The following is a 26,612-nucleotide window of genomic DNA, read 5'->3' as shown; positions in this document are numbered from 1 at the left end:
TTATGTTCAGTATTTAACAAACATAGGATGGAAGAGGTGAAACTCAACTGTTCCAAACAAATAAAAGTGCACTTTCTATGAAGTCCTGGGTATGAAATTACAAATAAATACTAATTCACCAAAAATATTTTTTTAGCCACGAAATAGTATATTCTGCAGACAAAGTGGCCACTTATTAGCTTTGTGTGTGTACAAGTTAGCATTATGTGTGCACAAATTTGCCTTTTGTGGCCACAATTTAGTTTTTTTGTGCACATAAATTAGACTTTTGTGCACACAAATTAGCATTTTGTACACACAAATTAGAAAGTGGCATTTTGTGGCCACAATTAAGTATTTTGTGTGCACAAATGTTTAGTATAATCAATTTCTACTACTAATTTGAGGCCACAAAATGCTAATTTGTGTGCCCGACATGCAAATTTATATTGATTAAAAAGTTAATTGTGCCCACAAAATGCTCATAAAATGTTCATTTGTGCCTTTGATACTTATTTGTGTGGACAAAATATGAATAAAATGTTTATTTGTGGCTAAAAAAAATAAATTTTCCCCACTGGAGGAAGTGACCAGGGAGAGGGAAGTCTGGATATTTTTGCTTAGACTGCTGCCCTGGCACCCCGGTCCGAGATGAACGGAAGAAGATGGATGGATGGATGAAAATACTTATAAAATACTAATTTGCTCCTAAAAATGCAAATTTGTGCCCATGAAATACTAATTCGTTTGCAGAGCGTGCTAATAAAATGCTTATTTGTGCCCATGAAATAATAATTTGTGTGCCCAGCATGCTAGTGCCCTTGAAATTCATATTTGTGTGTGCAAAATGCTAATATGAGGCTACAAAAAATAAACTGTGCCCACAAAATGCTTTTAAAACACTAATTTGCCCCCCAAAAAACATTTTTTGCCCATTAAATATCAATTTGTGTGTGTAAAATGCTAAAAAAGGCTAATTTGTGCCTACAAAAAGATTCATTGTGTTTACCGGAGAAAGTGACTCGGGAGAAGGAAGTCTGGACATCTTTGCGTAGACTGCTGCCCCATCACCCGGTCCAGGATGAACGGTAGAAGGTGGATTGATTGGTTGAAAATACTTATAAAATACCAATAGGAATATGCGCTTAAAAATGCTAGTTTCTGCCCATGAAATATTAATGTGTGTGCACAACGTGCAAAAAAAAAAAAAAAAAGGCTAATTTGTGTCCATGAAATACTAATTTGTGTGCATTGCATGCTAATACAATTCAAATTTTGGCCTTCAAAATTCATATTTGTGTAAGCAAAATAATAACATGAGACCACAAAATACTAATTTGTGTGCACAAAATGCCAATGAAATGCTCATTTTTGACCGAAAATACTAATTTGTTTGCACAAAATGCTAGTTTGTGTCAATGAAAAAATAGATTATGCCCACAAAATGTTTCTAAAATGTTCAGTGGTGCCTTTGAGACCTATTTGTGTGTGCAAAATGTTAATTTGTGGCTACAAAAAAAGCCCACAAAATACTAAAAATCAATTTTTTGCCCATTAAATACTAATTTGTGAGCACAACGTGCTAATAAAATGCTAACTTGTGCCCACGAAATTCTAGTTTGTTGTCCCAAGGACTAATAAAATGCTAATTTGTGGTCATAAACGACTGAGGGCTTAACTATTTTTCATCCTAGACTAAATTTATAGTTTAATTTATAAACAATCGTGATAGTTAGAAAAAACATCTCTGTAAGTAAGTAAATGGTAAATTTTGTTTTTAAATTGTAAACTGGAAGCTTCCCATTATCTAACTTTCATCTACGCCTTCTCGTGATTGGCTGGAAGGAAATGACGCGTCGTTACGTGTTAACCAATAAATTACAGCGACTTTTCGCCGGTTTTCGATAGGGAGCGAGAGAGGTTGAAAAGGTGGGTTTCGCGCTGCATCCTGGGTACATAGCAGCGCTGTTGATGCAGTGAGTCTGTTGTTGTGTTGACTGGAAACCAAAGTAGACGGGGGAGGGTCCGCTCCGGGGAGGCGTTTAGCGAGTTACAATGCGTCTTTCACGGTGTTGAGCGCTCTCCCACAGCCATGGTACAACTTCGCCGGTCGTCCCGAAGCGAAATGAGTCTCTGCTGAGCGCCGAAACCGAGTCCCTCTTCACGGGGGAGAGCGAAAATGAAGAAGTCGAGCGCCGTGCTCTCCGTTGTCGGCTTGACTGGGAAATGGTAGCGTGCTGTGGGAACCGCACTGGGAAGGACCATGGTCGAGAGGAGCAGCAAATTCTTGTTGATCGTCGTCGGATCTGTGTGTTTTATGCTGATTCTCTATCAGTACGTGGCTCCCGGAGTGATCAATTTCGGCTCCCCGCATGGTTATTTCACGGAGGAGGACGAGGTGGACATCTTCCCCACTCCGGACCCCCACTACGTTAAGAAATACTACTTCCCCGTCAGGGACCTGGAGAGGACGATCGATTTCCAAATCAAAGGGGAGGACGTGATCGTGTTTTTGCACATCCAGAAGACCGGCGGGACTACCTTCGGCAGGCACCTGGTGCAGAATGTGCGCTTGGAGGTTCCGTGCGACTGCAGACCGGGACAGAAGAAGTGTACCTGTTACCGGCCGAACCGCAAGGAGACCTGGCTCTTCTCCCGCTTCTCCACCGGCTGGAGCTGCGGCTTGCACGCCGACTGGACCGAGCTCACCAACTGCGTTCCAGGGGTCCTCAACAAGAAGGAAAGCAAGCAGAAAAGTCTGAGGTAAAACAGCTGTTTTTTGTTTACATTACTCCCATATAAACTTCTAGATAACTTGCAACTTTATACAAAGAGGTTATGATATTTTAAAACTCTTAGAATCTCATCAATGTGTAATACTTTACTTTATGATGGGATATTATTTTAATTTTCCACATTTTTTAAGATGACCCATCCTCTTGTAGTAGTCTAAAACGTCTCACTTAAATAAAATTGGATAAAAGTATACTTCTCATCACTTCTGATGTAAAATTTACTTGAATAAAAGTACACTTCTAAGGAAAGTTTAGCCTAAAAAAACTGTTTTTGTGGTGTTATTTCATTAATTGGGGACCCTTGTCTTATCACAAGACAAAGGTCTTTACACAGTGGGATGGAGCTTCTAGATACAGGAAGAATGCCAAAGATTGTGTGCACCCCCCTTGGAATAGTGGGCTGATAATGGATGCAGAGAGAAATGTTGATTGACGTGTCAGCGCCGCACTGTCACAAATGCCACCACGGCTCAACAGTGCCTCTGACATTTGTTGATGAGTGCCAGTAGCAGGATTCCCTCCCACTGAATCACGCTCCCAGATTTGGCTGCGTCTCCAAGTGGGAGAGGGTAATGCCATCGAGCAAACGTTCCCACTCCGTTCTAATCCTTTGTTTTGACTGCAAACTACCCCCCCAGACATGATGCAGACTCTTATTAAGGTGTAACCCCCCCACACACACTCCCCATTGTTGTAGCCCACATATTGCGTCCCTCACACAGGAATATTGACGGCTGTGTCAACTTCCATTTCACTGCACCCTCTGCGGTTAAAAGGGTACCTTTGTTGGATGGTATGTGTGCCTTTGTGTTGCCTCGTCTTGGTCGATACTTTATTTTTTGCTATGTAGGATCAATACGGCGATGATGGCGGGGGGAGTTGGAGAAGTTTGTCTGTCTGGCAGCCGGGCTCAGTGGGGATAACATGACGGCTGCTCTGCTTCCCATGGCAGCTGAGGCTGGGGATCGAGGGCTGCAGGCCGCCATGGGCAGGGCAGAGGTTGAGTGTGGGGGGGGATTCCTGCAGGGGTTTGGCTCCACTCTAATCCGGGTGATTATTACCACTGGGACACACACACATCCACTCTGCCTTTGGTATTTGCTGCTGGCGTCAGTCCTGACTCCTGTGGTTTTTCCCGGTCAGAGGTGATAACGCGCTCGGCCGTTTCTGCTTGGCGAGCTGAGATATCACAGCGGATGCAGGATAAACGGCCTTTCATCACTTTGCGAGCGCGGTGTCAAAGCGTAAACTTGTTTGGGTGTGCACTTGTTTAGATTGTGTGCACCTGAAGAGGCCCGGACAACGCAAGGAGACAGGGAGGGAGTTTGTGTGTCCCTGGATGAGGCACAATTTCTTGCCTCAGGTTTAATCAAGCATCTGATTGGTCCTGACAGCAGAAACAAGGACCTATAAGCTTAATAACACCCTGAAGAAAAACCGTGGCACTGCAGATTACATGGAACCGCAGAAACTTGAAGCACTTTTTCTCTTGTTTTCTCCCTCGCTGTCACATCTGCGTTTTGTTTCTTTTGCTCCTCAATTCCTCTTTATTGTTCAGTGTTGTAATGTTGTTGTGTTCTGGTGAGCAGCTTTTGTTTGGGGAGTGTGTAGAAGCGGGCAGCAGAAGTAAAAAAAAAAAGTTTTATTTCAGAAGCCTTCAGATCACCTCTGCATTTTGTGGAAAGACGCAGCATTTGACACGCAGACTTTTATTTTTTAACCATCTATAGGAAGTGGTTTGGAGTCATATATGACATAAAAAACGAAAAGCACTCATCTAGAAGTGTTAACACCACGTCTGCAGTGGCAGGAGCAGCAGAAGTCCTTGTGGTAAAATCCATCTTCTCTCTTTGCAGCTGCATTCTCATCTAGCTGTCAAGGGAATTTTACACAAACCGCTCAAATGTGGCAACAAAAAAAAAGAAGTGTGAATTAGAATGATTTCCATCATATGAAGTGGGACGTATAAATACGCCTCCCATCTGTTAAATAAAAAAAACATGAACATTCCTCTACAAAAAAGGAGAAAACATGCCAAAAATATCAAACTATTGATCAGCTGTAGACAGGTTACTCTGACATTAACTGTAATTTATCTTCTGTTAGATACTGAAGCAAGAGAATAAACCAGTCCTTAGGCTGTGGTATTGATTTAACTTGGGTGAAATGCCAGAAATCTGCGGCTTAAAACATAAAATGTCACAAGCGTTTACAGATTTTTGGCATGCTGTTTAAATATCGGTACAGAATGATACAAGAAAATGTTCACATTTGATCATTCTGAGGAAAAACTTTTAGAAATTCATTAAGTGTGTTATTAATAAGTTTGGATGTGTTTATATTTATAATAGGGGTGTAATGATTAATTGATACATCAATTAATCAACTCTTATTCCTACCATCTGACCAGATCAACCTGTCTAAGATGAGTTTTTAATTGAATGACCTATACCAGGGGTGGGCAAACATAGAACTTAGACAAAGGCATGTCCTTCAGCTGTGGTATTAATTTTTCATTAAAAAATATTAATATATTTTAAAACAGAACATTTTGGAATTTTATCTTAAAACTTTGACTTTTTTGTCATTTTAGTGCCAAATGCACCAATGGGACGATGTCCCTAGGAGAAAAACAAAGCTTAAAAAAGAGTTCATGTGCTGTTGGAATGATCGTAAAAACACGTGAATTTAAGATTAACAATATTATTTATTCTAGTTTGGTGGGCCGGTTTAAATAGTTTAAAGGGCCACTTGTGGCGCCCGGGCCGTAGTTCACCCACCGATGACCTATACCATTAAAAAATTGTTTCAAAATGAAATAAATTGGTTATAATCAATATTGGAAGCTACCATGTGGATTGAGGCACAATGGGTTTTCTTTACTATAATGTAAATATAACCAATCACAGCGGGAAACACATGTGATGTCAACAAAAAAAAAAGATTAATCATCATTAAAGTCCAATGTGTGGAAACACTTTTTATTTGATAATTTTAATTTATGACTACTAAGAAACTTAAAACTTTAGTGCACTTTTAAAAAATGTTTCTCACTTCAGTTAAATGTTTCAGTTACTTGAAAAAATACAGTCAAGGAAAAGTTAGTGACATTTTTTTCCAGAGAACAACTGAAAATGTACTTTATTGTGGTATATTGTGATATATATCGTTATTGTGATATAAAATAATTTATATAGTGATACACAATTTTTCCCAGCACTACAGTGCGGTAGAATGATCTAACAATGTTCCGTTTGTATGATTTTTATGTGGAAAAACAACAGTTGTCCGAACTTAATGAAACTAAAATATAAATAGATTTTTCACTCGTTCCTGTTTACTTGTTTGTTTGATAATCTTGCAAGAAATACAAGGAATTTGGAAAACTGCAATGTTCGGTATCCAAGTATTTATCTCTGAATCTTAGTTTTTGGCTAAAGATGGATCGATTTTAGGGCAGTGAATCGAATTGAATCATTCAAAATTTTCTAAATGAATTGTATCGTCAACCACATATCGTGATATAAATCGAATTGTTGTTCAAATGTATCGTTACACTCCTAATTAATCAATTGAATATGTGTATATTATAATTTCCATTAAGGTAGAAATTTAACCAAAAAATATATATTTGGAATTGTACTAAATTAGATCAGAAACTGATTATTGATTGTGAACTTTTTGGTTAAAAAATGTGGTGTTCGGTTCCCTTTTTTGGTAAAATTCATAATTTTTTTCTGATTATAAAGTTTCATTGACACATTTCTCTTTAAATTGACCACACCAGCTTCCGAGTTGGATCTTTTTTTTAAAATGCTGGTGCATCTTAAACTGCGAGATAAATGCGGCGTCGCATTAGGCATGGGAGATGGTGATAAATGTGCCGGCTCCAGGAGAAAGGTGCATTAGGAGGGAGCGAGCAGCGGCGAGATGAATGGCGCCCTAATAGGAGAGACAGGTCTGTCTTTGATCTGTGATTAGATGAGATTTCAGATGAACGGTGGCGTCACGGGAGAAGAGGAGCAGCACACTCAGCAGAATGCCACTCCGAGTGGATTTTCAGTGTCTTGCATCAGTTTGGATGTTGATGGCTGATCCCGTGGGACGTGTTAATTCTTACAGACATGCACTAATGAGTGCATGATGCAAACAGACCCTAATGCAAGCTCTGAGATATTTAACTTGTAATTGGTTAAGGAGGTTCCTATCACGTTACTCAAATTAGAGCCACACTTTCGGATGAGGGTTGCCATCTGTCCTGTGTGAGTGTGCGTGCACATTTCTACCCCCCTTGTGTGTGTGTGTGTGTGTGTGTGTGCGCCTGCTTTTAATCCTAGTGTGTCATACAGCGCCTTAGTAAGCAAAGTGATGGGGCTAATTTTACAGCCTCTATCTCTGTCCTCTCCTCCTCTCGTCTCCCTTCATCTCCCTCCCGCCTCCTCTTCATCCCCTCCTCTCGCCTCTAAAATCAAAAACTCTCTCCCTCCATCCTTCCCACCATCCGTCCGTCCACGATGGTGTCACTCTATAATCAAACAGCAGGCTTGCTTTCCGCTTGGTGGCTTTATGGCCAGAGGGTTGTCTCTCTTCTGTGTCTCGCTGCTTCACTTTTTTCTCCCACTCTCCCTCCATCTCTGCCCCCCACCCACCCTTGCCTTTCTTTCCCCTCCTTTACCATCCTTCTCTTCCTCTGAGCGTGACTGCAGCATTAGAGGAAATGTCTTTTCATGGAAGATTTGCTGCAATTTCCAAAATGGCTGCTTTGCCTAATGGACAACTGCCTTGGTTCTAATGAATGATTACATGTATGAGTATGGCGTGGGGGAGGTGGGTGGCAAGCAGGGGGAGATGGAGGCGATGAAGAGGAAGGGAATGGGATGAGTGTGGGACAGGAGGGGAGCTGTCAGGGACTGATGGAAAAACTAAAAGATGCAGGGATGCAAACATTTAGCTTCATTGCTGGGGAGTGGGTTAGTCAATTAGCACGGTTGTCAAGCACTGGGCTTTCCTTTTCTTTCAGCCGGTCTGTTTCAGATTCACAGCACAAATCAGTGCACTCTGAGATGCCTCTGTGAGTAAGAGCATGGGGTGAGGTGGGGGCTCTGGGAGCGGATGCATGTGGATACCCAGCAGGATGCCATCAGCCAGCCAGCACAACCTCGAATCCACATGAACTTTCAGGAAGCTGCAGAGGAGGCTGCCCCGGCCGACTGGCACGGATTGCACATGTAAGCGTGCGCGCGTGCTCGTGTCTGCACGAGTGCACGTACGCACACACTCACATGCTTTTGGGCAGGTCGCTGTTAATCCAATCAGATTAGCCGGGTTTAAGCAGTGGCGACCATGCACTCTAAAGCCGGTTATGTCCGCTCATCCTGCATTCCAGCATTCCCAACAAACGCTCCCGTCCTTCCAGACGGTTATTCCATTCATGTTTGCTGAGCTTCAGGCCCCTTCTGTTTGGAGACTACTCTTGAGGGAAACCAACCTCTAATTGGGTTTAACGTTGTATCTTAATACTAGTAGCTGACTTAATTAACCTCCTTTATGTTAGCCTTCAAGCTACAGTTTACAATTTGCCATGTATTGTGTTCTGCTAGCTACCAAACCAGTTAATTGCACTCCTTAAAATGAGCAAAAATGACGAAAAAAAAAAATAAGGACAGTTGTTCTTGTCAATAAAGTTTTGTAGTGGAGTAGTCCCTTGCTATTATCATGATTCTCCATAATTGGACCTTTTTATGTCGACTTCGAATGCTTTTTCTTCTTTTCTAAGTCCTGATTGGCTGTTGACTTTGTCAATTAATCTCCTCTATTCTGTGTCTCCTGTACTAAATGCATTCAGTTTGAGACATTAACAAAAATCTTTAACACTGAGAAAATCTTTGTTTTTATTCTATAATACTGGACTTATTTTTTACGAAGTTTTGAACTTTGAGATTTTAAGCAAGAGAGAAAAGTTTGTAAACGTTTGTATGAGAAAAGTGCAGAACATGTTTAATGAGGGGTTTTACAATCTAAAAGACCCAATCCAAGTATCTTTTTTGATCTATTTTAACTGTTCCTAGTGGTCTTTTAATTATGATTAAAACGTTTTTTAAAAGGGTTGTTTTCTAGGACATAGTTCCTGTAGAGCGGCAGGAATTTTTTATTTTTTTTTTATTTTAGAATTTCTTTTAACTGCTCCTGATTGTCAACAATTTCAGTAAATAAATACTCAGAAATTATTTTTTTAATTTAATCTCCCCTAAATATATCCTTCATACCAAGAAAAATGCCTCAAGAACTGCTGTGCCTTTTGTAAAAACATGTAGAATCCTACTTTGCGGATTTCATCATTAGGTTATTTTTAGAACATAACTAACAATTAATGAGGGAACACTGTACTCTTACTCCAAAAGTGATGCAAATGTTGTATATTTGTTTTCTAAGTTACACAGTATAGTGTTATTTATGTGCGTAACTTGTCCAAATGACGTCCCATTTCATTCTTTAAACACAAGACTTGATGAGCTGGTAACGACAGTGCGAAACAAGTGGCTCTTCAAGTTTTATGCCCTGCCCTTCACAATATCGTGAAAGGATAGTTGACTCACCCGTAATCTGGCACATAAAAGGGTGAGATATAGCCCCTATGTGTTTTCTTCAGTAGCTCGAGGTGAGTGTTGACAGGTCTTTTTCAGCCACACCACTGCCTCCTCTTTGCCACAAGAGTTCATCTTAAGTTCATCCTTGGGTCTGAGTAACGTATATCTCAACCTCTACTCAAAGTTTGGACCTAAACTCTAGAGATTAGATGGATTCATGTGTTGGGATCCCCAGTCTCTATTTGACTTTGCAGCCATTTTTCAGTTTGGTTGTGTTTGACAAGGGATGCCAAATGGCCTTGTTAGACCAACTCTGTGTTTTATAAATGTAAAAATAATTGTGTAAAATCAACATGAAGTTGAAACTGTCAACCGGTAGGTCCAGTGCAACGGAAGTGGCAGACATTGATTTGTCCCAGCTGTTTCACCTCAGTGAATCTTAAAGAGAGATTAAGGAGGGGGATTGGTCTTTACAGGGTTACTGCCACCCCCTCTGCAAGCCTTTAATATTGATTAGCTGCTGTGGGTCAGAGAGTTGATAAAATTTGAATGACACAAAAGTTGAGCAGATCCTCGCTTGACGGATCCGGACGTTTCCCTAACGGAGAATAAAGCCGGAGTGATGTTTCTTGATGGCTGTGCGGCCTCTGTGTCATTCTCTCTCCGTTCAACTTTCTGCAGCTGACTGTCGAATGTCAACCCGCCGCCACCGCTGAGTCGACTCAGCGGCCCCGTGGACAAATAGGCGTGCTGTGAATGATTAGCCCACATCGCTGTGGCTGGTAATTAGGGCCGCTACGCTGCAGCAGCTCCGCCAACAGGATTACAGCCTATCGATTATCCTAGCCTAGCTTTAGCTTTGCTAGCTAAAAGCAACTAAGTGATTAGTGGGCATTTCTACAGTGGTTAATGAGTGGTGCTGTGAAATGCTTTAGTATGCCACCCATGACAATGGGATTAGTCTATTATCAGACAAAAGGCCTCACTGAAGGAATAATTTGGTTTTAAGGCAGAGCGGCTTGTTCATGATCTCTAAATTTGGCTCAGCTGCCCGTCTGTTGCCTGGTCTTGTTGCTGCACTCTGACCCGGTGTGTCTGTCTTTCGTCAAACACTGTCACCAGAAATTCCCTTTCTACCTGATAGCACTTCACTTCTTCTCTTCTTCATTCCTTTTTCTTGAGAAAGAAAAAGACAGAGAGGGACATCCAGGGGGACTGCTCTCCAGATCCATTAAGGCCACTGTCTCTTCATGTTCCTGGCTCTGACGAGTCCAGACAGGATGTGACCCAGGAGCTGCTCGGTGTCTCTCTCTTGTCAAATGCATCAGTGTTTTCTATAATGTCTATTTATGAAGAAAACATCATGCAGCTGACCCACGTGAGTGAGGGATGGTCAAAGGAAGATTGTCAAAGCAGACCAGCGGCTGACAAGCGTTTTAATTGAATTGTGGGAAAAATGCAAATCTGGGACTGCCTCTTTGGAAAGGAAGGATCTCAACTCTTTGGGATGGTCTCCTTTTTTGCACAATCACAAACTTAAACAGAGGACTTTCATTCTGAAATTCCAAAGAGAAAATGAACAACAGCATTGTCTCCATATGAGCCGAGCTCAAGCTTTTTCCCACCATACCCACCCGAGTAGTGCATGTGTTTGCTCTTACATCTGGATTTAGTTGGTGTTCTTGGAAAGCCAGTATGTTAGAATAAAGGTGCACTTCCTCGTTCAGGAAACAAGACTTGGTAGTTTTGCTCAAGGGCAAAACTGTAGCGCACCAGTTTTTCTCTTTCCGGAGTGTCCTTCATTTGTTCATTCAGACTCTGCCTCCATGTGTGCGGGTTTGTACTGTGAATGTTTGGTCTGTGGGATCTGTGTTTACAGAACTGCCCTTTTTGGATTTGTGACACTTGGACGCAGGACATTCGACAGTTGTGTAGGGCGGATTCTTTGGATAAAGTGATAAATGTTTAGCATTGTCTTTCACAATGACCCATTCAGTCTGTGTACTGTGGTAAGCTCGGCCCACCCCTCTCTTTCAAAGATGTTTCCTAATCCTTGTGAGGAGCTTGAAGTGTGCAGCAAAACAACAATTCTGATGAAAACAAAAAAGGGTGATGATGTAGCTTAACTGTGTAAAACAATTCCAGTCTGCAGAACCCTCTGCTCAAGTTGGTTCAGTTGCATGTTTTGAGCACAAAGCCGTTTTTTTTTAATCGCCGGTTCTTTTTTTGAGACACTAATACCTATAAAGCTGCATTCTCAATTGCAAGTGTTTAGCAGATCTACTTACTTCACTGAAAACATTGAAGGGTTTGCTGTGTCCTTCTAAAGCCTTTGGTACTGCCGTTACGGGATGGATAAGCACTGTCAATGGGTGAAAAATGGCCAAACCTGTACAGGGCACGCAGTTGGCCTACACAAAATGGCAAGGTCAGTGAGCCCGTAGAGCAAAAATGTTCATGGACTTTTTTTTTCTATGGGGAAACTGCAAGCAACAGGTTGTAGCAAACACTTATACAACACACAAGGGTAAGTAAGGGTGAAGCAAGCGAGACGCAGGCATAATCATTCTTTTGTTTTGACCCTGTAATTCCTGTTTATATTATATCTGAGTGTTCCCTGCATTCATCTTGACTGTTAGGCCCGATCCGAATACTCCCCTTCTCCCTTCCCCTTAGCCCTTCCCATTCGTTTATCCCTCCCCACTTGCTCCAAACGGAGGGTGATGAAAAGATAGTGTCTAATATTTTGGACGTGACTTTCGTTCAATGACGTTCAACATCGCCGGTCTGCTAGTATTAGCGCGAAACTTCCAGCGCTTGAATATACACAACATCGGTTTTATAGCTTTAAAAAGGTCACGCTACAACATAAAGTCATTACTTACATTTAAATGTAAACTTCTGTGGTTCAGAGGACATAAAAAGTGAAGAAAATACCTTCTTAGTGCTGCGCGGTTTACTCTCGCGAAAGCGGACTTTGAACCCCTCTGTTTGGAGTGTGAAACTTAAAAAATAATTCGGGACACAACTTTGACTTCATCTGCCACTTCAAATTTAGGGGGAGGGCTAAGGGGAAGGGAGAAGCGGAGTATTCGGATCAGGCCTTAGAACCAGGAAATTTGACAATCGGAGCATAGTTTGTGTGAGAGTCCTACTTCCTTATGATGTATGCACCCCGAACATAGCATTTCCGTTTTCCTCTTTATGGCGGTATTCTTCCTAGCCGCCTGGAATATTCTTTCAAACAACAGTACATTCCTGTTATACACAATATACAAAAAGTAAAGCAAGAAAGAGACTAACTTCTGGATGACCTCCATTGTTATTGCTTTTCTATTAGTTTCACTACGATGACGCAATGTCATGTTAGCCGTCTAGACCACACATGCGCCGTGAAAACAAACCACTCAGTGGAAGCAAGGCATAACTGAGTGGAAACGCTCGCAAGAATTAACAGGACCATACCGTACCACTCTTTACCAGACCGGACCATACTGGACCGCTCAGTGGAAACAAGGCTTTAGACCCTCAGCACCTATAAGGGTCAACTCCTATATGGGTGCATAAGACTTTAGCATGGATGGATTTAGCAGGATGGTTGTTCCATTTCAGTTTAATCGTGTTGTTTCCCAGTTTAAAAATGGGGATTCTACAAATGTGGAACATCAATTTGGTATCTGCTTCATACCTCCTATTATTTTATTCTACAACAAACTATCCATCTATTTTGTAAACCCGCTGAATCCTTTTTGGGGTCATGGGGTTGTCAGAGCCTGTCTCGGCTACTGCTGACTGAAGGTGGGGTACACTCTGAACAAATCTCCAGTCTGTCGCAGGGACACACAATCACACTGGGGTGCAATTTAGATTATCCAGTTATTCGATGATGTATGTACTTCAACTAATGTCATGGAATTTGTTCAATTTTTTTGCCATGGATCAAAAATAACTGTTACATGGGTTTTGCTATTGTAGAAGAGCATAGCTGAAGTGAGAAATGAGTTTCAAAGTAGGGCAGACTTCTCATGTAAAGGCAATAAAGAGCAAATGAGACAGAGCGAGTGAGTGCCACCCTCCTGAATAAAGGTCAGTGTTGAAGCTAATCCAGTTTTACTATTCTTAGTGACTCTTCACCTCTTGTTTCTTGCCGACCTGCGTCTTTTTTCCTCTGTATATCAGAAACGAGGATGCAGAGGTTTCACCTTTCTCTCTGTCAATATTTTTTCTCGCCTCATTGATGTTTACCCTTCTTTCCTTTCTGTGGATTCACTCTTATCTTCTTCTCTGTCAAAAACTTTACTTCTTCATCGCCCCTGCCTGCACACTGTCACTTCAGGTCCCCAGCGCGTGTCAGTTTCCTCCAGAGGGAGGAAGTGATGTGTCAGGATGTGCCTTTATCTGCCAGTGATCTGATCTGATGTGGAGTTGAGATAAACACGGGAGGGGTGTAGTGTTCTTGCTCAGGGGACTTTGATGAAGGAGAAACAAACTGGTAGCTTTATTTCTTTTCGAAATGAGTACATAGATGGTAAAGTCTGGTGGTCTTGGGGTGATTACTGAAGAACAAAGTTTAATCTATGGTGTTTCAAACCTTTTCAGCCAGTCAATGCCTTAAAAAAGATCTGCTTTGATACCTTGTTTGAGAAATTTACAAAGTAGTCTTGTAAGGTTGAAATCATCCCCTTTGATCCCTCATGCTGTGTAAGATGTCTGCTGGCAGCCTTGTGCTGTCTGTCAAAGTGTCTTTAAGAAGGAAACGAAACTGTTCTAACTCAGTTTTTATGCCTTTTTGCCCGACTGTTGAATGATCGTAGGAGAAAAACCCTTTTATGGAGCTCATGTTTGTGCAAAGCTGTGACTTTTGTAAGACTTAATATGGAAAGAAAAATACAACGTATATCAATATTTCAGATTTAGCCCGGGGTTGTTTTAATAAGCACATCGATTGGCTGTTTAGACTTTAATAGAAACGGAAAACCCAAGCCCGCTGAGGTTAGATAATTTTCACGAGTCGGTGTAGAGTCTTTAATTTATAAATCCTCCTGTGTTTTGTAGCAGATAAACACAGAGAAGCAAGTTAATCCAAATTTATTAACCGGTCATAATTCAAAAGCAGATTGTTTTTGATGGCATGTTTTTATATTTATTCTAACATATTTTATGAAAAAAAAAGACAAGCAGAAAATCCTCTGGAGCAATCATCCAGCTTGTAATCTGAGCACTGGAAATGAACTGCTTGGTTGGCTGAACCCAATTTTTCCAAGCTTCTAATGCTCACTGTAAGGTTAAATAGACAAACTAAGGTTTTAACCTAGCTAAAATCGTAATAATGATGCTACAGTTAAAAAAAAAAGATGCTTACTAGTAAAATGTAGCACATTATAATCCACCAACTCTCATCTCATCGACTTGTCCATCAAGCCACTTACCTACAATTAGCAAGACTTCAGGTGGAATTCGCCTCTTTGTTGCCCGATCAAAGGAACCACTGGACCAGTTTTTTTTAGCTATTTTTCTGCTCAATAAGAAGCCTTTTAGTGAAGCTTAAGTACAATTTGAACCCAGAAAAAGACTTCCAAAGCATGGTTAACATAAAAAAGCACTAAAGCAAAAAAAAAAAAAGCCTCCACACATTTTGGTTTTAATGTTCAAATGCTCAATTCACAGCAAGGTTAAAGCTTTGACAAATTGCAAGTCCGATAGTTTCCACATTCCTCTGGGAAGCACAGATGCAAAAAGAACATTTTTAACATTTAGGCTGATTTACACTTCAGCTCTACCTCCTATTAGCCCTTGAAAAGAAAGGCTAAAGGGCAGCGCTGGAAAAGGGAATAATGGGACAGCAAATGCAGAGCAAACAGGCTGACTTATGTCTAAGGTTGTACTCATACCTAAAACAAAAAATTAGAGCAATCGAATAGTAGTAAATTTACAATAAAAATGCAACTTAAAAGTAATGTTAACATCTTATGTATATTTATAGGATCTATACAACTTTAGAATATCTACTGTTTAACGATTAAATGTTTATATGTAGTAAACAGCAATATTTTAAAGCAAAGGCACTAAACATCTTTTAAAAGTAAATGGAATTAGCATCCACTCTTATTTAAAGTCCCACTTCAATAATCTTTGATCAATTTTATAGCCGTTTCCAGTGGTCTTTTATGCCTTGTTTCCACTAAGCGGTCCAGACTGGTCTGCTCCTGTCTGGTTTAGAATGGTCCGGACAAGTCAAGTGAGCTTTTCCATTGACCATCAAGGCGCATGCGGGATGTAGACCGATGACGTAGTGGTGCGACTGCATCGGTTCTCCATGTTTGCAGATTCAGTGTCCCCAACCCCACGGATAAGGAGAGAATAATGAATGCAAAGAATTGAATATTCTTTAAAAGAAGAAGTTTCGGGAAAAGTGTTGGTTGCTGTTGTTGTAATACCTCCGCCCTAACTGGTCTGTTCTTGTTTTCTATGGACCTACAACCATAGACCATTAATAAGAACTGGACATAACAAGTTCATAACAAGTTTTGAGATCCCCCATAGGAAACGCCATATTGCAACCGTTTGCCACCCCTCGACAGCGGTCTAACCCACATTTTAAGAGGAACTACTGTCGCCAATTATGAGTGAGCTTGTTTGGGCTTGATTGAAGTGCACACACCTCCCACTGAAAGCGGATTGGGGGAATCTGTCATTTAGTCATTTGAGGTGGGGCCAGCGAGCACCATATGCTTTTACTGAGGCATCTGATTGAATAACTAGCAATAAAGAAAAAATATCTAAAAAAAACATTAGAAGTAGAAAGAACTGCTAAGAAGAATGCATCAGTGCAAGAATGGCTATTCTGACAAATAAAATGACAAAGAAATTACTGTCTATTTCTTATTGGAAGTCTATTGGACTTTGGCCTTTTTGCAACCTGTGGGTAATTCCTGTTTGAAACACGAGAAGGGATCCATTGATATTCATGATATTCATGTCAATGCCTACAACCAACGAGAGATCAAAAATCGTACAAATCTGTCCAGTCCATTTTGTAATATAAAGGCTCAATATACCGGTCCAGTCCGGACAGGGTAGTTCGGTGGAAACGAGACATTAGTTACTCTGTTTTTAGCCAAAATCCGAAAACCTGTGGATTTTTTTAGGACATAGTTTCTGCAGAGCAGCAGAAGTTATTAGAAATTTGCCTCAGAGTTGACGCGAAGCAATCCCACCTCCCTCTTCCCATCCCCTGTTGCTGAGAGCAGAAAGCAGATTACGTCACAGACTGTATTTTTTCAGGTGCTACTGATCCATAATTTTAATAAAGAAAGATTATTTTCTTAGTATGTGCCCTCCAAAAAAACGCCACAAGAACATGTTGAAAACCCCCCAAACAATTATTTGGTGAGAGTCTTTAAAGTAAGAAAAAAACACAAATTACATTGTAAAATTAAGTGAAATTTAGCTTGCTGTTTAGATACCGTCTGCGACAACTGTCAGACTCACAGTAGGAAGCCCCTGTCTCATTTCACTCAGACAGATGCAGAAACTTCTGCAACAGTGCTGCTCGTAGGAGCAAATGAAAGAAAACGGCATTATATTTCTTCTAACCTTCCCTTTCTGTGATCTATGTTCTTCTATATATAGCCAAAATTGCTGCACCCAGATTGTGTTTAACCTACTTTGGTTTTGTCAGACAGCAGTGGAGCTCTTGAGCAAAGTCTGAAAACCAACTACAGGTTAAACCGTCGTTCCTATAATGGAATGCTTTATTAGTCAATTTGTTTTTCATCCCGACAAACAAGCTTTGCCTGTAATAATCCGGCGTGCAGCTGGAGAGGAGGAAAGATGCATATAGAGGCATCTCTGTGTGAGGCGACAGTCACAACCGTTTGGGGTCTCGCCTTTAGGCGGCTATCCACAGCGATGACGGAAAACAGAGGGCTGGTGTTTGATTCTCACACAAACCCAAACAGCCTCCAGAGAGATGTCACTCCATCCGACTTTGCTTTTATCTCGCTCGCGTGATGTTGGCCTTTTACTTTTCTTTTTGAGAGAACATAATACTCAGATTCAGTCATGCAAAAATGCAGATCGCTGCTTTCTCCCGAACTTTGTGTTTATGCCTCACACAGCCCGCTCCTGTTCTCCGCAGACTTTATGGATGTTCACAGTTTGACATTTTCTCTTATTGAAAGCACCCTCCCGCTGCATGTTTTTTTCCCTTTTCTCCTTTCCTTCCTTTTCTCCCTTCGCTCTCGGCCGTCTTTTGTCCACCATCTCTTTACGCTTGACCAGCCTTGCTGTGACTCTTGACTTCAAAGAGCTACTACATTCATCAGTCACTCATCAGAGAGGAGGGGGGGACCATTCACTGTTGTGCTAAAAGAGGAGGGGATGGAGAGTGAGTGTATAAAAAAAAAGAGGGGGAACGACTCTCTGAAAAGAGAGAAAGAGGATCCGCTCTTGACCGCGGGGGACCCTAGAAGTCACAAAAGCAAAGAGGGGCCACGCTCGCACTCGTTCCACAAAGTTGAGACTCTATCCCACACTCTTTTTGGATGTTTTTTGTCCCGTTTGGCTGGTGCTGATGCCTCATATCGCCCTTTCATCTCTTTTTTTGTGTGCTTTTTCTTTCCCTAATTCATTCTTCTCCCCCTAAGCTGGCAGTTTTAAAAGAGCATCGGGCCTGTTCCTTCTTGCAGCACCTCACTGCACCTGGTATTTGTATATATATGAGTGCGTGTGTGTATAGATACATAGATCATTGCTTCTTTCCATTATTTCTAACTCTCACCTTCTGTACTTTCTCCTCTCTTGTGTTCAGTGACATTCTCAGTCTTTTTTTCCTCCACTCCTCCGTATTTTGAGGTGACTGGCTCGCTAGTTTTCAGGTCAGTGGGAATTGCTACTGCCTCAGCTCTCAGCTGGAGTCTGGCTCACACTCAACTGCACACAAACACGCAGACATGCACACTTATTGTTCATCCCGCAGGGTTTATATGCATGTTTAGCTGCGCATACACAACAGCCGAACTTGTAAAGAGACTTTCCTTGCAGGTGTGCCGCATTTATTTTCTTTTTGTCTCGATCTGTCTTTTCTTAGCCCCCCTTCTCAGTGATAACTCATACTCGAACATACTCTGTTGTGTTTGTCACTTGACTTATTATGCTTGTTCAGTTTCGCATTGAAAGGGTTGTCATTTTTATGACTTGGCTGCTTTGTAGCCATCTGAGTTCAACGGAAGAGTTTCCTTCTAAAGCTTTTGTCTTTGTCTGAAAATCTGGTTTCATGTAGCTCAAACTTTTTGGAGGAAGTCAAATACTTCAACTTTTGTATCTTGGGTAATGGAGGCTGTGTGTATTTTGTATTGGGTGTACACACACCAGCATGAGAACTTGCACCAAAGACAATTGCTTTCCAAAAGTGATTAGATCTCCTGATAATTTATTACTTTTTGCTTCATTTGTACCAGTTTAAACAGGTTTGCTTTTATTTATTTTTCATTTGAGTGAAAATATATTTACTGGATAGATTTAAATAACATTTTCCTCTTTAAAAAAAAAGTGTATTTAAAGCGATATATTGGCACCAGTATCAGTATCGGCCGATATTTGCATAATTCGAGTTTATCTGTATCTGACCAATAATAAAAAAAAATTCAATGATACTTTTAGCATGGATACTTGTTCCTAATGGATCACTGACGCATGGAACTTTATGTCTACAGTCATAGTCAGTAACAGAAACGATGATATTAGCCCATCTCTTATTTAAAGTCCCATACCTATCATCTGTTGATCTATTGTAAAATTGATTATGAATGTGCCGTTTTTAGTTTCCTAGGTCATATTTTCTGCAGAGTGGTAGGAGTTTATAAGGAATTCACCTCTGAGCTGTGGGTGAGACTGTTGGCGTGGAAACCCTGCCTTTATTTTCCCATCATCTCTTTGTTTACACTATCTCCCGCTAGCTTACAGCCCCTCACAACCCCAACCTAACATTACTGGTGCAACAAAAATAGCAATCAATATTGTAGCTATCCAGCCGTACAGTTCTGAGCTAAATACCAGCTTGGACGAAGAAAACAGACATGCATGGATCTACAGTATTCGTCGGCAAGTTTATGCATTGGAGTGGAGTGGCCAGGGAGTAAATGGTATGTTGATTGTAGATTTTATGTACCAACTTCAAGTGTTTGCTCCTGATTCACAATGATTTGAATGAAGAAACATTAAATAAAGGTTTTAATCCTAATTCTTTTTATATATGTGCACCGAAAAATGCCACAAAAACATGTTAAAAGCACGATTTTCATTGGAGTGAGTCTTTAAATAAGGTTTACCGGGAAGAAAGCTCATTAAATTACCAGTTTACCATAAAGTACTGATTATTCTGCAGCATCTTTATGCAGCACTTTAACATTTTGGAAAACGCAGCTTCTGCTCTTTTGTTAGCCACCAGTTTGGCATTTGACTGAATATAATTTAGCGGTTTGAGGAGACTCAAAGCTTTTAAAACGGAAGGAAATGAAAACTGAAAACAAAAATTAAGACCTCCGTGAATCTGTCGACTTTGGCTACAAGAGCTGACATTTTTATAAACCACAGTGTTTGCATATCAGAGCTAGAATAATATCTCCAAGTACTCAGTCTTAATTGGGTAAAACTGTCATTGCATAGCAGCAGCCTGTAAAAGCTCAGAGAGCAGGTGTGGGAACGCGTGAGTCACAGGTCTTAATAAAGCAGAGGAGGTGTGGAATGGTTAATGGAACACCTAGTTACTTTTCCTTTTGTATTACTCAAGAAAACATCTGCACGTTTATGCAGCTCCAAATGTCAATAAATAAATGAGTTTGCTCTGCATTTATCATAATACACCCCAGCGTTGGGAAGCTAATGCTTTTCAGCCTTGAGAACGCACTAACAATCCCGCCTGCTCTTCCACGGTAAATGGATGTGAAGGTGGAGAGACGGCGAAAGAGCGTAATGAAAGGGCTGCAGCGGAGGAAACTGGGTGGAGACCATAACTGCTTTTAAGCTGACCAGCAGAAAGAAAGGGAAAAAAAAAGAAACGTAAATGAAACAGAGGAGGGGAACAACAATGGACAAGGTGAGTGAAAGTATCCCTCTGTCTCTCCCTCCTCCACTAATGGAATGTTAATTGGCGTGGAGAGGTCAGATCAGAGAGTGTGTCTGTGTGACGGGGTGAAAAGGTCGGACGTGGCGTTGCGGCCTCGGCTGAAGGGGGAAAAACTGCACACAAAGAGAGATCTGTACACGTTCCTTAACGTGCTTTACACCGCAGAATATGATGAATGTATCTTAAAGCCCTCACGTTCTCATAGTCTTACAAAACTGCAAGGAATATTTATCATGGAGACATGAAGTATCCGACTCTCTAAAGACTGAGTGTGTTGAACAAGTGCCCAACTGTTTTCCTCAACTCTATTATAAAAGTTCAGCTGTCAGACTTTAAAAACATGCGGTTTTCTGTTTGCTTTTTTTTTTTTTGGCAAGTTGGTGCCTTTATTTTGACAATCAGAGACCTGAATGAACCTTGCATAAAGTGGATCGAAAACTCCTATTACACTTTAGATTTTTAATTAAAATAAAACGTTTTGGATTAGAAAATAAATCTTGATGAGAATCTGAAACTAAAATTGGAGGTTCAAAATAATGGAAAATAAAAAGAATAAAAAATAAAAGTAGGAAAATATTCATTTTTAAAATTATTTTCTACATTAATAAGCAGGAAAACACTTTTTTCCACCAAAATAGGATTAATGCAGAATAATTTGCCAAAGGAAAAGCTTTCAATGGGGATTTTTTAATAGAAATTAGGACTGACAAGCGATAGCAGTACTATTTAGTTCCAACATACATCTAAGCCTCGTTTCCACTTACTGGTGCTGTCCGTTGTAGATTGACCCAATAAATAGTACTAAAAAATGATCTACACCACACAGGCGCCGTGAAAACAAATCGCTCGGTGGAAATGAGACTTAACTGCGTGGGAAATGCTCGCCAGAATTAACTGAACTGTACCATATCGTACCGGACCAAACCAGGCTTTAAGTCCCACTTTAATTATCTTTTAAACTATTTTAAAATGGTTCCCAGTGATCTTTTCATTATGAATTTGCAGATTTTAGCCATACTTTAAAAATATGTGTCATTTTCTTGGACCTAGTTTCTGTGGAGCAGCAGGAGTTCATTAGAAATTTGACTCTGAATTATGGGTGGGACTGTTGGTGTGGAGTAAGCCTACCCCAACTTCCCGTCATCCAATGTTTTTAGACTCTCTCTTTCTATATAGCTTACAGCTCCTCAACCTAAGTGTACTGGTCCAACAGGAATGGTGAGCAATACAGTGTTCCATCGAAATATTGCGGTTAACATTAAGCGGTTTCGTACTTGCTGTTTTGTGGATGCAAAAGCCCATGGTAAAATCAGTGTAAAAAAAAATCAGAAATGTGTTCTGTGGTCCACTTGGTTTTTGGTATATTCCCCATAATGTTATTTTTAAGGAAAAATAAGTCTGGGTTTTTATTAATAGCACACTGTATTCTGTGTCCTGATTGGCTGTTGGTCTTGTCAATCTTTGTATGTACAGAGACGCAGTTTGTCAGAGTTTCAAGAATCTTCAGATCGGTCGAGGAAAACGAAGACGTACACGGTACATGGATTTAGTCGTCTACAAGTGAATGCATCAGAATAGATTGGAGCAGGGAGCTTGTGGCCTGCCCATTATATTTTCTACGTCAAAAATAGTCTTTTTCAAACAGCATTTTTTTCATCCGCTCCAGATTCATAGTGATTTTAATAGAACAATACTCATAAATGCAATTATAAGCTTAATTTTATTTGAATATGTCCTCCTTCATTAGAAAAATACCACAAGAATATGTTAAAAACATGGTTGTTATTGGGGTGGAGCCCTAAATCATTTTTAAAAAAATACATGCTTTTATTTTTGCCTGTCCATTTTAGTTGTCATTACTTTAAAAGGAAAACTTTTCCCTTTCATTGACTTACTCTGTTTACTCAGCTTAATTCTGCATTGCTGAGGGCTTTTATCGGTTGTTCACCAACATCTCCTCTCAGAGGCGGGTTATCCAGTGTGAAGCTCCGGTCTCAGCTCGCCCTCTCTTCTGGGTCTGCCTTTGTAGTATAATCAGCTGGAGCAGCTTTTTCACACTGAAAGCGTTTTTCAGCTTATTGGGCCGTATAGAAAAAATAAAAAAACGGGGCGTGTAATTTCACTCGGGACCAAAACAATTGTAGTCGGACCTTGTTGTGGAAAGCATGAAGTGAGAAGCATTTGAACCAAGGCTCAGATCTTATTTCTATCTGCCTCTGAGCCCTATGGGTGAATCTGAAGGCTTTCCAGGGAGTATCAGTGATGTTTCAATTGTTCTTTGAACAGTTTTTTTTATTATAAAACGAGATTAGATGGATGAGTTTTAGTTTATGGTTTATGCCAGGCTGGGATAAACCACAGAGGTGCAGACAAGATGCTTGAGCTGGCAACAGCAAATTCTTGTTAAGGTTTAAATAAACGCAGAGAATCCACTGTTTTAGGTTCACAGTAACATTAGTCATGCTTCTTTGTGGAAATACCAGTTTTATAGTGTAAAATCTTCTCCATTTTCTTCTTGAAATGCTCATCAGAGGTTATTGATCGCCTCTTTCTCTGTCTATAAAAAAGAGATGAACATCAAATCTGGTTCCATTTCGTTTGGATCATCAAGTAAACCAGTTTTGATGTTTCAGACTTTGATTTTTGTCTTTCTAGCCCTCATCTTCAGGATCAAAACTGGATGAAACTATGAGAATTTATGTTGAGGGAAGAGAAATCCTTTCTAAAGGAAAGTTCTCATTCATCGATCACTACTGGGTCTGATTCTGCTAGAGCGATAGTAACCTTAATCCATATGTATGAGCATTCGCGTTAGGCGTCGACTCCGCCACATCCTGTTTTGACTAATTTCACCTCGAGGTTGGAGCGAGGGCTGATGTTGTAAGCGTGCTCTCTGCTCTGTGGTTTCTCGCGGCGCTGGCTGCTGTGGGAGGTGGTAGCCGTGGTGCAAGTGGCGCCATCTCTACAGCCTCTTCAGTGTCTGTCCTTCTGTCGCACTGTTGCTCAGCATCTCGTTTCAACTCTCCTTTTCTTACCTGTTCTCGCTCTGTCATCTCTGCATATCTTTCCCTGCTCCTCTCCTGCCTTCCATCAGATAGAAGCTGACAGCTGCCAGCAGGTTTATTTCAGGCGCTGGCACACACACATGCGCCTGGTTCCACCAGCTCACTCTTCCCATTTCACACTTTTCCTCTCTTTGTCACCATCTATCATAGTTTTTCCATCCGTCTGCTTGACTCTCTCTAAACGTACCTGCCTGGCAGTGGGTGGCCCTCCGAGTTGGATCTCCTTCTTAGAGTTTCAGTCCCCTCCCGCAGAAGGCCTGGAGGAGAACCAAAACACACCGAGATTCATTCCTCTGCATCTTCTTCCCTCTACCTGTCCATCTGCTTTGGGGAGGGGATTTCTTACTGCGCTTGTGTCTTTCCCCTGGGCGTCCATGTCTTTGAATGTGCATCGCTCATTCATTCATAATGAGGTGTCAGGCCTCCATGTCCCCCTGGCTGCACAAATTCCCTGCTTTTGGCACGCTGTTTCTGTCACTTCCAACAAGTCTTTGCGTCTGCCTGTCCATCTATTTATTGTCTCCACAGTTTATACGTCTTTCAGCATGTCTGTTTGCTGTCCTGCCTGCCACTCTTTCAAATGGATAGACCCTCCACCTGTCCCTTTTCTTCTGTCCATCTTTGCAGGTCTTCTTGCCTTCCATGTTAATCAAATTAAAGCACCTGGATCCCTCAAAATGCAATGTAAATACAATTTTAAAGAACTACTCCAAGGAAAATGGTGTTTTTGGTGTTCCTGTAGCATTTTTCTCATTAAGAAGGCCATGTATAAAGAAAATCAAGCTAAAAATTGCATTTCTCAGTGTTTCTCCCTGGGAAAATCTATGCCAGGGTACTGGAGGGAAGAGTTTGTCCGATTGTCAAATCTATGATCCAAGAATAACAGTGCGCTTTCCGTACTGGTCGTGGATCCTCCATATCAAGACAAGCCAGTTGAGGTGGCTCAGGCATCTGATCTGGATGCCTCCCTGGGGAGGTGTTCTGGGGATATACCACTGTTCGGAGACCTTAGGAAAGATCCAGGACACACTTGAGAGACTATGTCTCTTGGCTGGCCTGGGATCGTCTCTGGGTTCCCCCAGAGGAGCTGGAGGAAGTGGCTGGGGCGAGGGAAGTCTGGGCTTCTTTGCGTAGACTGCAGCCCCCGATACTGTCAACGACAGGTTGTAGGGAACCCTGAAACAACACATAAGATTAAGTAAGGGTGAAGTAGAGGAGATACAGGCACATCGTATGGATTTTTCATTCTTTTTACCCCATCCACAAACCCTGCTCACTGCGCAAGAGGCCCGTTAGTGGTGTTCACATGATAGGTATGTGGTCCTTATACGTCTTTTGCGGTCCTTGCCTGACTTTCAGAAATCAGGAAATTAGACATCCTCGACGACGCTTCAAACAACCCAAAACCCGCACCATTTGTAGGGGTCCTTCCATGTCCGGGTGGATGTTGCCAAGGCTTTAGGGATTTTATTAAGTTCATGCATATATGCCTGTCAATGAGAATTGTTATTTACTGTCTTTTTTTCCTTTTTTTTTGTCTTTTTCATGGGGAAAACCTTCATCTCCTGCCAACGTGGCCTCTTCTGGTGCAGGTAAGCCTCATTTTGTGTTCGCACAAATAGTTCAGTTGGCAGAAATGTTCAAAGCTGTGTCATGTGGATTCGGTAATCAAACGGCTTTTGTGGTGTTCCACACACAGGCACGGTCTTGTTTGTTCAGCATGCACTCACAATCCAACTCTGCTTGTTTAGATTCACTTAGAAGCAAAGTTAATGTTAACGTGACAAAGGTCCAAAGGTCTTCAGATTTGTACCCCTTCTGCTGTTTGTTTGCACGGCAATCAAACGTGTGTGTTTCAGCAAACCCACTCAGGACCGTCCTCTTCCCACTCCAGCAGTCTTTGGGAGCAGCTCATATTTATGTGGTTGCTTTATAAGTGTGAACACTGCTCGGTCTGAGTGTCTCATCACCTGGAGGATGCTTTTTTTTCATAGTTATCTCTTGTGAGCGCTCGGCTTCTGAGCCACTTCTCTCATTTCCCATCATTCTGCATTCTTTGCATCCCTTCTTGTTCTGCATTTTTGGGCCATTCTCTCCCTGCAGTCTCTTATCTCTTCTCTCCAGCAGGGCCAAGCCAAGAAACGGCACCTTTTTTCACATCTGCTCTTATGTTTGTGAGTTTTTTTCCTCTCCTGAAGACAAGAAATGTGTCTCTCTACGATCCAATGCACACTCATCTCAGCCTTCTTCCTCCTGTCCAATACTCTTCAGTGTTACAGTCTGTTCAAAACTGTCTCCAGTTTTGTATCCCCCCTTTTTGCCGCAAATTTGAGTGGGTGTGTATCTATCTGCGAGGATGCTACATAGATGTGCATCTGTCATTTAGCCAATGGGACATTAGGGACACCGCCACCGTTTTTATGGTCGGTCTATTTATGTTAACTTCAATTTTAGATGCTTTTTACCATTTTTGTGGCTCTGTAGCATCAAAAGTGAGCACTGAAAGCATAATTCCAGGCTGCCTCACACCTTATGTTTAACACTAACTGTTCACAGACGACTGTGGAGGTTTGAATCTCCGTTTCAGAATTGCCGGATCTCAACTGTTCACCACAATGGTTATTACAGCTTGGATTGCTCTTTATGTTTTCCCCAAGCATTTGAACATCTACATGAACATAATGCCGATAAGATTATAAAGCAGATTATAGTCTAATCCGCTCACTCATACATTTACATTTTATGTATTGACCTTTATTTTTTTCATTGAAAACTATATATCTTTGTTCCCCCCTTTGCGTGCCGTGCTGTTCAAAGATTTACCCCTGTAATTCTGTCGGTTTTTGAGTAGCCATGACAACACTTTACAGCAGTGTTTTCAACCTTTTTTGGGGTTACAGTACACTTTTTCTTTGACAAAAATCACAAGGATAAGGAGATCTTAAAGGGACATTAAAGAAAATCATAAAACAGTAACTGGTGATCACCAGATAGTAACTATATATGTTTATATATATTCACATTTTAAGAAATAGTAACCTTTGTGCTATCCTAGTCG

The 26,612-nt window shown here is 41.1% G+C and overlaps 1 protein-coding gene across 1 annotated transcript in view; it reads left to right on the top strand.

Annotated features, from left to right (window-relative positions):
• Positions 1 to 1,900: 1,900 nt before the first annotated feature.
• hs6st1a (heparan sulfate 6-O-sulfotransferase 1a) overlaps positions 1,901 to 26,612 on the top strand; it is a gene marked incomplete at its 3' end in the record, with an annotated part of 60,353 nt that continues 35,641 nt past the window's right edge. Inside the window, 1 exon segment of the mRNA XM_024278719.1 lies at positions 1,901 to 2,742. Coding sequence (XP_024134487.1) covers positions 2,243 to 2,742 — 500 coding nt within the window. The 5' untranslated portion in view covers positions 1,901 to 2,242.

The sequence above is a fragment of the Oryzias melastigma genome, linkage group LG22, assembly GCF_002922805.2.
Source record: "Oryzias melastigma strain HK-1 linkage group LG22, ASM292280v2, whole genome shotgun sequence".
Classification (NCBI taxonomy): Eukaryota; Metazoa; Chordata; class Actinopteri; order Beloniformes; family Adrianichthyidae; genus Oryzias; species Oryzias melastigma.
The sequence above is the reverse complement of the archived record's forward strand: the minus strand, read 5'-3'. Positions and strand labels throughout refer to the sequence as shown.